Raw genomic sequence first — 11,587 nt, 5'->3', positions numbered from 1 at the left:
AATCTTGTGATTGCACAGCACAATTTAAGCAATGGAACAATCCATTGCTTAAATCCATTAAAGTGTATTTCTTTAATAATTTCATTTGGAATGTGAAGTGTCTGTAATGATTTCAATGATATAATACATATAAATTATACTTTTTAAAATAATTGGGGGTATTATTATGACATTTGTAAAAATATTTTACCTGCATTTCACGTTTTACAACAATATTATAAGTTGGATTTTTATTTTCAATAAACTCTTGATTTATATTATCTTTACTGGCAATACTGACATTTTTTTCTTTCATTTCCACGATCGACTTCGAGTGGTGGCGTTAGTTCGATCCCTTAGTAACGTTCACGTCATCTCTTTTAATTTCTAATGTCTGAATTTTGTATCACACATGCTTAGGGGTAACCGAATTAAGAAGAAATCCAAGAATCCCCGAACAAGAAGAAAAGTACGAGTTAGAGGTGTAAAGTTAAATGTGAACTAGAAAGTGTGTGAACGAAGTCGCGAGGTGTCTCGTCCGTCCGGTTCGATCTGGATTTGAGCAGTTTGAATCGAGAGCCGGGTTTCCTTTCCCTTGAATTTTTTTATTAGGAAAGTTTAGTGGTATAATATAGATATTAAACAGTTTATTAACTGTTATTTGTAAACTTTTTTCGTTGTAAAAGTCAAGTTAGTCCGTTCCAAAATGTCTGAGGAGTCGTCAGCAGATCGCAATGTCGAAATATGGAAGATCAAAAAGTTGATCAAGAGCTTGGAAATGGCGAGGGGGTGAGTTATTGTCGTGTAATTTATTCTTTCGTATCATTATTAATTCGTATTAGGAAGGCGCGAAGTTTTTGGCCACATGATTGGGCGAAATTGCCAACAAGGCTGCGTCATTAGGCATCGACACATGCGCAAGTTACATGCGCGTTAAATAACCTCAGAAGAACGCAATGGCTAGAAATATGCGCACTCTCGAAATTCACATCCATTGTTCGTATTCGATATTTAAATGTATATACACGTTAAGACTATATTAGCATATAATGCAGCTTAGGGTAGACAACTATGTCGCTAACCATTTTGAACTCTATTGACGTTTGGTTCATTCGAACAAAAGGCATTATGATATTTGTTGATTACTTTTTATTTGGCATTACAATTTGTACATTAGTCACTAAATAAAAACAAAAAAAGATTATTTAAATTTTTGTATTTTTTAAAATGGAAGCTTTTTATTTAATTATATTTTAAAATAATATGTCTATGTGCTCAAGACTTGCTTAAATATAAAGTTAAATAACTATAAATAAATTCGTTCTATTGCATAACAAATTTTAATGTATGAAAATAAACTCAGTTATTTTTTTGTACATAACCAAATTCTAATAAGCTTGTCAATATTCTACATTAAGGAACTATAAATCAGTTAGTATATACTCTGATAATAAATATTTGTTTCCTTATGTATATTTTGTATTAAAATAGATGTTGTTTTTCAAACATCAATAAAATCTAGCCACAGATTATAAAACGACAAATGAAATTCAATGAAGGTCTTACATTTCAATGAAACAAAACATAGTGTTTATTTTATATAGATTACTGTTCGCTCGGTGGTCTAAATATAATCATAACTGAAAATTTAAGTAAAACATTTTTGAATGTATTTGTTTTAAACGTTTTTTTTTTTCGAATACCCTTCTTTTTTTTTTAATGATTACTCTCAAACTATAACTACGAAACAGTTTCGTTTTTGTCTATTAATTTATAGGTTTTATTGTATGCCATATACTTAACATAATAAACAGAACAATTAAAAACAGTAATGTAACAATCTGTTAATGTCCCACAGCTGGGTTAAGGTTTCCTCTTCCTTTGAGGAGAAGGTTTCGAGCTTATATTCATTAGGCTGCTCCAAAACAGGTCACGGATACACATGTGACAGAATTTTATTAAAATTAACATGCAAGTTTTCTCCAACGACAAGCATGAGATGAATAATAAACACAAATTAGCCACGCGATAATTCAGTGATGCTTGCCTGGGTTTAAAGTTGCAATCATCGATTAATATGCATGCATTTCAACCACTGGGTTCTCAGAACGATGTCTGTACAGAAATACGGAAGTACTTAGCGTAATATGTATGTTTGTACATTTTCAAATCGTGCTAGTTTATGCTTAGCTCACGGATTTGGACCACACATAATGATAATATTCTCCTGTAAATTATAATCAAATCTTAAACTATTGTCTATGTATGGTTTTGTGAATAGTTCCGTATGATATGTGATTGATGAACGGACAGATTGTTTTGTGAAGGTAACTAATGTGTTCATTGTAAATATATGAACGAGATAAAACAGTGAAGGTCTTACGTGAATCGTCGTATGAAGATACTTTGATAATTTATCATCTTCAAATTTTATACACAGTTTTAGAAACTATTTAGGTGATAACTATTTCAACCAGCAAAGTTCTATAAGATCATTTATACAAACATTTCAATGACTTACATTCAAATTGCAAATGCGGATAATAGTAATGTAAGAAATAAATTTAATATATAAATAAAAATTAAAACGATTGTTTGTCAAATGATTTTTTTATTAAAGGAAATCTTGTCCAGTTTTTAATAAATATTTGTTGTATAAAGATGAGAATGTGATTAATTTTGTCCAGAGTTTAGTGTGATTTATAAAATTGCATTGCATCGATTATTTTTCTTTTCATCGTACAACACGCTCTGTACATTTTCTTATATGTTTATTCGAATATTTCTGAAAGTTTTGTTTCTAGTTAAAAAGCAATTTATTTATTTGCATGAAATCTTATTTATATAGATAATGATCAATATTTTATGGTAGTTAAATTAAATATATTAAATGAAGTAGTCATAGTCGTCTATTTCGAACAATTTTTTTTTATTAGCATAAAGACGGTTAGTGTTTTATCTATGGGATTTATGTAGGTATATTGTCTTAGCTGACTTTTCTACTAAAGTGTAGTGTATTAGGAATTACAATAATTCCTAATAAAAATATATAAAAAAATTAACTTCAAATTCAATTCATTTCAAATCAAACGTCACTTCTAACACAAGAGCAAATTAATGGAGTTGTGAATTGGAATATTATTAATCCCTTTAAAATCCCTTACATTATTAAGAAAGCACAACGATAGCGCGATTTAAAACACTACTAACGCCATCTATTAGTGATATATATGAAACATACATGAATATATTTAAAACTTACATTGTGGTATTAATTACCCAGTAATCAGTGATGTCTTCAGGACTCAAGCTATACGTTTTTATTGTGTCGGTTTATCTCGTTACTCTACTTTACCATCGGGTGGTAGCTTTTCAATTTATCACGTTAAAACAAATAACATATATAAATGTTGACTTATAAATAAGTGTGTTATGACGAGCCGGTTGGCGTGGTTGGTAGATACTTGCCTTACACGCCGAAGGTTGTGGGTTCGATTCCCACCCAGGACAGATATTTGTGTGCATGAACATGTCTGTTTGTCCTGAGTCTGGGTGTAATTTTCTATATAAGTATGTATTTACAAAAGAAAAGTAGTATATCAGTTGTCTGGTTTCCATAGCACAAGCTTTGTACAAGCTTAATTTGGGATCAGATGGCCGTGTGTGAAAAATGACCCAGGATATTATTATTATTATTTTATTAATTACAGGAACGGTACGTCGATGATATCGCTGATAATACCACCGAAGGATCAGATATCCCGAGTATCGAAGATGTTGGCTGATGAATTCGGTACAGCGTCCAATATTAAATCTCGCGTGAACCGTCTCTCCGTGCTCGGGGCCATCACGTCGGTACAGCATCGACTGAAATTATACACTAAAGGTAATTGACTGGATTTAGATCGTGTTGTTTAAGGGGGGTACCTCCCCCCCCCCCCTAAAACAAACATTAAAGCTGGTGGTGGGTATATAAAAGAAGGCTATGTCCTTCTTCGTGGTTCAAGCTTGCTTCAAAATTTCACACATTTATAATATTAAGTATACATGGGGGTATTATGTTATACTAGCTACCCACCCCCCCGGCTACAAGTAGGATAAGTGTCTACATAGAACGATATATATGTATATCGGAGAATCGTTGTCTTCATCACGGTCACCCATTGTGGGCAACAGTAGGGAACTCTTGGAGAGAAATAAGCTTTTCAACATACTACAGACATAACTAATTCGACGAACAAAAATGTAATACTCAGTTTTACAATACACAGTACAGTGCCTAGACATTTGTTCGTTTTAGAGCGTTGCATGCTTTTATTATATTTTTTTCAAATTTAGACTGCACGTCACTATGACGTTTCTACGTTGTTAACGGCCAGTGCTTTTAGCTGGATACGACATTTCTAACTAATGCCTCACCTCAATAATGGGAGCGTTGGGTTTTTCCCGACATCATCAACATTCATCGTAATATTTCAACCAATTTTCACAAAACCATAATGAATTATACAACCAAACCTGCCTCGTGAATAACTTCGTCCATTGGTGAAAACCGTATGAAAATTCGTTTGTTTTTTTTAGTTTATCGCGTTCAGATTTATATGGACTAAGGACCGACACAAAAAATTGTGCTAATTGATCTCTATGCGATGTAAATATTACGGCCTCTTTAGTCTAGTGTCTAGCATATGCGGCGATACATCTCGAGGTCCTTGGTTCAAACCCCTGGAATCTGAAAGTTGGCTATTTGGTCAGGTCCCTTGCTGAAGCCTATTCTTCCTTGAGAATGGCTGCCGTGACAGAAATCAGTCAGGGGACATCATGTACTAAAAACTACTATTTACACCTCATTAGTTGCTCGACTACGACGACACATGCAGGTTTCCTTGCGATGTTTTCATTCATCGTATTGCACGAGATGATTTAAAAAACACATGAAAATTCAGTGGTGCTTGCCTGGGTTTGAACCCACGATCATCGGTTAAGATTCACGCTTTCTTACCACTGGGCAATCTCGGCTTTGTGTATATAATATAAATCTTAAATTTCCTTTCGCAGTACCACCGAACGGCCTCGTCATCTATTGTGGTACCATCGTCACGGAGGAGGGTAAAGAGAAGAAAGTGAATATCGACTTTGAACCGTTCAAACCCATCAACACTTCACTCTATCTCTGTGATAACAAGTTCCACACGGAGGCCCTGACTGCGTTGCTGGCTGATGATAACAAATTTGGTTTCATTGTCATGGATGGTAATGGAGCCTTGTTTGGTACACTCCAGGGTAATACGAGAGAGGTGAGTTTGAGTATTATTAATTTTTTTTTGGGTGACATCAAAAAATTTATAAGGCTTTTAAGACCAAAACTAAAGATATTAACTATTTTAATGCATAATACATTTACAACATCTATCTACTAAAACACAACAGCATGTTACTCCCCCCCCCCCCCTCCCAGGAAGTCTGTACCGATTCACGGATATCCTGATAATGGCGATCCTGCGTCATACATGTCGCATCAATTTTCATTAATTAATATCGTACATTGTAAGGCGTCCCCTACGTTGGAGACTGCGTTGGTTAAATCACCTGGTCTACGTATATTTCATCAAAGCTATGTTATATATATATTTCAGTGGCCGCGATATATGTATGTATAATATTATTGTCACAATGATAACACATATTTATGACGGGGTTGAACTGACCTGAACTCTTTCCGGTCGTGTCGGATTGCCGTTCCATCGGATTATGAAAGTTAGGGAATAGAGAGCGCACACACGTGCACTATAATATCTCCTGCGTAGGCTAATCTCTTTTGAGATTGGCCGCCGTGACCGAAATCGGTCGGAAATATATATATATATATATCTTTCACTAACTTAACATCAGTTAGACTATTTGCTAGCTTAACAAAAAAATTATGAATTTCCAAAACGGAATATTAACTGAAGCAACTAAATTCCAGGTCCTCCATAAGTTCACCGTGGACCTGCCGAAGAAGCACGGCCGTGGTGGTCAGTCTGCGCTTCGTTTCGCCCGTCTTCGTATGGAGAAACGTCACAACTACGTCCGCAAGGTAGCTGAGGTCGCCACTCAGCTGTTCATCAGCGCTGACAGGCCGAACGTCGCCGGACTCATCCTGGCCGGTTCGGCAGACTTCAAGACTGAACTGAGTCAGTCGGATATGTTCGATCCGGTTAGTGTTTTATTATGATTATTTTTTTATTGGCATATGAGACACCTGATGGCAAGTAGCCACTATCACTTTGGTAGACATTGGTAAGAAATAATTAGCGTTCCTTAAATCGCCAGTGCACCACCACCAATCTTGGAAACTATGATGTGTCTCTTGTGCCGGTAGTTACACAGGCTTACTCACTCTTCAAACCGGAAAACAGCAATACTAAGCATTGCTGTTTAGGAGTAGGATCTCTATTGGTTTAGTTTCTGTCCCACCAATATGATATTTAATTACTACTATAGTAGTCTAACCAATGGTAGATGAGTAAAGATAAATAAATAACTTTGTCGTTAATTTCACATGACGTTGGTCGAGATCTATAGAATCTTTGGTATCATGAAAATATGGCGTTTTGAATTTCGGCGAAGTTGTTATCGGAACTAGATTGTTAAATATATCATGACATGAGTAGGCGCACCGAATTCACGCTGCACTCCAGAATATCGACTCATCAGACTCGGAATAAGCTCCATTATATTAAACCTTATCTTCAAAAAAAATTTCAGCGTCTCCAAACGAAAATCATCAAGCTGGTCGATGTGTCCTATGGTGGTGAGAATGGTTTCAACCAAGCGATAGAGTTAGCCGCTGAATCCCTGCAGAATGTCAAGTTCATTCAGGAAAAGAAACTCATCGGAAGATACTTTGATGAAATTTCACAGGTAAAGATTTATTTCTATCTCTATATTTCTCTATTTGGTCTTTTCTTTATTACTGAAGATGCTGGTGGTATAGGCGTGTAGCGTAATGGATTATGAGCTGCATAGCATTGTAAAAGTCGAAGGTTCGATCCTGATTGCTTGGGCTATTGTTATTCCCACTCCTAACACAAGCTGTACGCCTAATTAGATTGGTTAATAGGAACATTAGTAATAATAAAATGCACTGTTTCTTTTTCTTTAAATATTAACATTGTTTGTTACCACCGGTTCAGAATTTAGACCGAGTAGAAAGCAGTACTGGTGGTTTTTTCGCTAGTATTTTTTTTTCTCTTCGTGTATTTGCAATCAGCCCAAAGACTATGATCATTCTTTTTTTTAACATAAAAATGTAATGTGTTTCAGGATACGGGCAAGTACTGCTTCGGTGTGGACGACACGCTGCGGGCGCTCGAGTTGGGTGCCGTGGAGACGCTCATTTGCTGGGAAAATCTCGATATACAGAGGTGACTGATGAGCTCTCTGTGTTATCTTTGTGTTATATATGCTTGTTTGTTTAGTGACAAACATATAAAGCAAGTATTATTTTGGAGCAGAAACCTGTTTGGGTTAGGGCCACTGCCCTGGGTCATACGGTGCGCTGGTTGGGTGGTTTTGTTTTTATATATATAATTTCGCTAAGGCCAATTTTGTAGCTATAAATGAATTTCTTAAAAGTATAGACTGGAGTGAAAAATTTGCAGAGCTTCGTGATATTAACACAATGGTTGATTACCTATATACGAAGATATATAATTCTATAGAACTTTACACGCCGAATTTCAAAAGAACAAAATCATTAAAATATCCACCTTGGTTCAACAAAACTCTAATAAAGAGAATAAGAGAAAAGGAAAAACTAAGATTGAAATTTAAAAAATACAAAAATGCTATGGATGGTTTGTCACTTACGCTCTTAGAAAAACGATGCGATAGACTATCTATTGAGTGTTACAATTCTTATCTTAACTTTGCAGAAGAAAAGATTAGATCCAACAGTAAATTTTTCTGGTCATATATGAAAAGCAAACGCGATAAAAATGTTAACACCTATCCAACATTAATGAAAAATGATGAAACTGTAGCGTCTGATGGCTTAGCAATTTGTAACCTATTTGCGTCACAGTTCTCTTCGCTGTATGAAGAAAACGAGAGCAAGTACGATATGGACAAAATACTGCGAACCATGGATGCTACAGTCAGTTGCAATAATAGCCTACCTTTGATCCAGCTTGATGAATCCGAAGTCATTAATAAATTAAAGAATTTAGATATAAATAGGGGTTCTGGATCTGACAATATTCCGCCTAATTTTATTATAAACTGTGCCCAAAGTCTTGCTGTACCACTAACAATTATTTTTAACAAAGCATTAGTCACCGGAATATTTCCTTCTAAGTGGAAAACTGCGAAAGTAGTCCCTATTTTCAAAAGTGGAGAAAAAAATTATGTAAAAAACTATAGGCCTATTTCAATCCTTTCTATCTTTGGTAAGGTGTTGGAGTCTCTAATATATCCATATATTTACAGTCATGTTAAATGTTTTCTTAGTACCCACCAGCATGGCTTCATAGCCGGTAGATCTACATGCACAAATCTAGTAAATTACTCCGAAATCTTATTTGAATCTGTTGATAGGAACAAGAGAGTGGATGTTATCTACACAGACTTAAGTAAAGCATTTGACCTGGTTCCATGTTCAGTACTAGTCTTGAAGTTGTCCAATTATGGTATTGTCGGATCTTTACTGAGATTTCTGGCATCATATCTTACAGAAAGACATTTTTATGTTGTTGCCGGCGGTTATGAATCGGTTGAATGCGATGTAAAATCTGGAGTCCCACAAGGGTCACACCTGGGTCCGCTGCTCTTCAATATATTCATAAACGATCTGCCTAATTGTTTTAAATATTCTACACCATTTCTGTATGCTGACGATGTCAAACTTCTTAAAATGATTGAAGAACCAAATGACACTATTCTTTTACAAGATGATCTGACAAGATTATACCATTGGTGTAATGATAAAGGCATGAGACTTAATTCAGTAAAATGTTCATGGATATCATTCACCAGGAGTTTAAAAGAATTTCAAACGAATTATTACATAGCTGGTGCCCCTATTAAATCTGTGGACAGAATTTCAGACCTAGGAGTAATCTTCGACAAAAAACTAACTTTCATACCTCATATTGATGGTGTAATTAGCCGTGCCTCGAAAATGTTAGGTTTTGTAATCAGAAATGGAAGATTATTTCGAAATCCTAGAACAAAAATTATTTTATTTAATAGCTTAGTCAGGAGTATACTGGAATACGGAAGCGTTGTTTGGAGGCCACATTATGCAACACACTGCCTAAGACTTGAGAGGATACAGAAACGTTTTCTTTATCATCTTACTTTCTCGTTAGGTAAAGGGAAAATACTTCCTTCTTACAAAAAAAGATTGGAATTTTTCAAAATTCTTTCACTAAGTGATCGGAGGGATTTGTTGGATTTAAAATTTCTTTATAAAACACTTAACAACAACTATGATAACTCGTTTCTGATATCAAAAATTAAATTGAATGTTCCCATTAGATATCTACGTAAACCAATAACACCATTAGTAAGACCTTTCCGCAAAACTGTTTTAGGAAGCAATTCACCTGTATCTCGCTTATGTGGAATTTTGAATGAGCACAGTGCTGTTTTAGACCCTTTTGGAGACTCATCAAACAAGTTTCACAAAAAAATATTGTCAAAATTGTCAGCTAACTAATTTATTTTGTTTATATTTGTATTTTATTATTTTACTATTATTGTTAATTCTTGTCATTTTTAACCTTGATTTACTAACAATTAATTATTTATAAGTTTGTCATCTCCAACTTTATCTTTGCAAGTGGTATTCACCTTAATAGGTAATGCATTTAGTTTTAAGTTGTATTAAAATTGTATACCTTTGTACGTGTTGATGTATTTACCACTGGTGAATCTTAAATAAATAAAATAAAATAAAAAAAAAATATAGAATAGGAAGGCAGACGAGCATATGGGCCACCTGATGGTAAGTGGTCACCAATGCGCCACCAACCTTGGGAACTATGATGTTATGTCCCTTCTGCCTGTAATTACACTGGCTCACTCACTCATAAATTTAGGTTATTATGGAAGGAGAACGCACACATACGGAAAATAAAACAAAGGATTTTGGCTTGAATCTGGAAGTTAGTAGTTTTCTCGTACTTAAAATAAATTCTATTGGGTTTTTCATTTTAACTCTTTCCGGTCTTGATAGCTTAACCTGGTATAGAATTATGATAGTGAGGGAGAAGAGACTACTTTTCAGTGGAGCCTTGTCCAAGCCCATCTGGTTAGGTACAACCAGCTCATCATATATTCTACTGCCAATTAACAATAGTATGTATATTTTTGTTGTATAGCTGTTTAGTTAAACATTGATTTCGCTCTTTCAATATTGGTTTGACACTCGAAGGAAGGAGACAGAGCATTACTCAATTAATAACCGGCTAAATTATGCTTATATAAGGCCGTATATGCTTATCAACTCAGTTGCCTTAGCGAGACCCCAAAAAAGCCTCCAATATTGTGAATAATATAATTGGAACTTATATATTCTAAACGGTACTATTTCAGATATGTCTTGAAGTCTCACGCTACCAACCAAGAGACCATTCTGCATCTGACGCCCGAACAGGAGAAGGATAAGTCACATTTCACCGATAAAGAGGTGAGTTGATATTTTTCAATGCTTCACTACACTCGTTTTTTTTGGCTAATAAAGCCTGACGAGCTTTGACGAGCCGGTTGGCGTGGTTGGTAGATACTTGCCTATTCACGCCGAAGGTTGTGGGCTCGATTCCCACCCAGGACAGACATTTGTGTGCATGAACATGTCTGTTTGTCCTGAGTCTGGGTGTAATTTTCTATATAAGTATGTATTTACAAAAGAAAAGTAGTATATCAGTTGTCTGGTTTCCATAGCACAAGCTCTGTGCAAGCTTAATTTGGGATCAGATGGCCGTGTGTGAAAAATGTCCCAGGATATTATTATTATGAATAAAATCTATCGGCATCGTTTCGTATTTTATATATTGTAAATAAGTATTTTGTATTAAGTTGTAGGTGTCTTATATTTTCGATTACGCTTTTTTTTTTTTTTTTAAATGTATAGGCTGGCGAGTTCGCCGGTGGTAAGTGCTTGCCACCGGCGAACTTACATCGTCAATGCGCCATTAACTTTGGGAGCTAAGATGCTATGTCTCTTGTGTCTGTAGTTCATTGGCTTACTCATCCTTCACACCTTCCGTTACTTCCAGAACACATCAAAACGAATATTTCTTACAGTGCCAATGTCTATAGGCGGAAGAGACTCGTTAGGTGGCCCGTTTGCCAGTCTGCCTACGTTTTTATATAAAAAAAGCATATCTGTTTCCTCAGCCATATTTATTGAAATGATTGTCACAGTAAATCACAAGTAATATTTCAAAACCTTGTTATCAATTAGCGTCCACATGATTTGATTCCACCGATCGATTTGATTTGGTCAAGTCAATTCAATGTTCAATCTTGTAATTGACTGTAATGTAATGTAATTGTTGTCATCATCATCATCATCATATTCAGCCCACATTAATCCACTGCTGGACATAGGCCTCCTCAC

At 35.2% G+C, this 11,587-nt stretch overlaps 1 protein-coding gene across 1 annotated transcript in view; it reads left to right on the top strand.

The window, feature by feature from the left end:
• The first annotated feature begins 300 nt into the window (after positions 1–300).
• LOC126779550 (eukaryotic peptide chain release factor subunit 1) overlaps positions 301–11,587 on the top strand; it is a 29,140-nt gene continuing 17,853 nt past the window's right edge. The window contains exons 1-7 of the mRNA XM_050503647.1: positions 301–768; positions 3,690–3,865; positions 5,038–5,276; positions 5,948–6,178; positions 6,730–6,885; positions 7,288–7,388; positions 10,561–10,654. Of these exons, the coding sequence (XP_050359604.1) occupies positions 686–768; positions 3,690–3,865; positions 5,038–5,276; positions 5,948–6,178; positions 6,730–6,885; positions 7,288–7,388; positions 10,561–10,654 (1,080 nt within the window). The 5' untranslated portion in view covers positions 301–685. The remainder of the gene's footprint in view (positions 769–3,689; positions 3,866–5,037; positions 5,277–5,947; positions 6,179–6,729; positions 6,886–7,287; positions 7,389–10,560; positions 10,655–11,587) is intronic.

This window comes from Nymphalis io, chromosome 29 (assembly GCF_905147045.1).
Source record: "Nymphalis io chromosome 29, ilAglIoxx1.1, whole genome shotgun sequence".
Lineage (NCBI taxonomy): Eukaryota > Metazoa > Arthropoda > Insecta > Lepidoptera > Nymphalidae > Nymphalis > Nymphalis io.
Note: the sequence above shows the minus strand (reverse complement) of the source record. Positions and strands in the feature narration are given on the sequence as shown.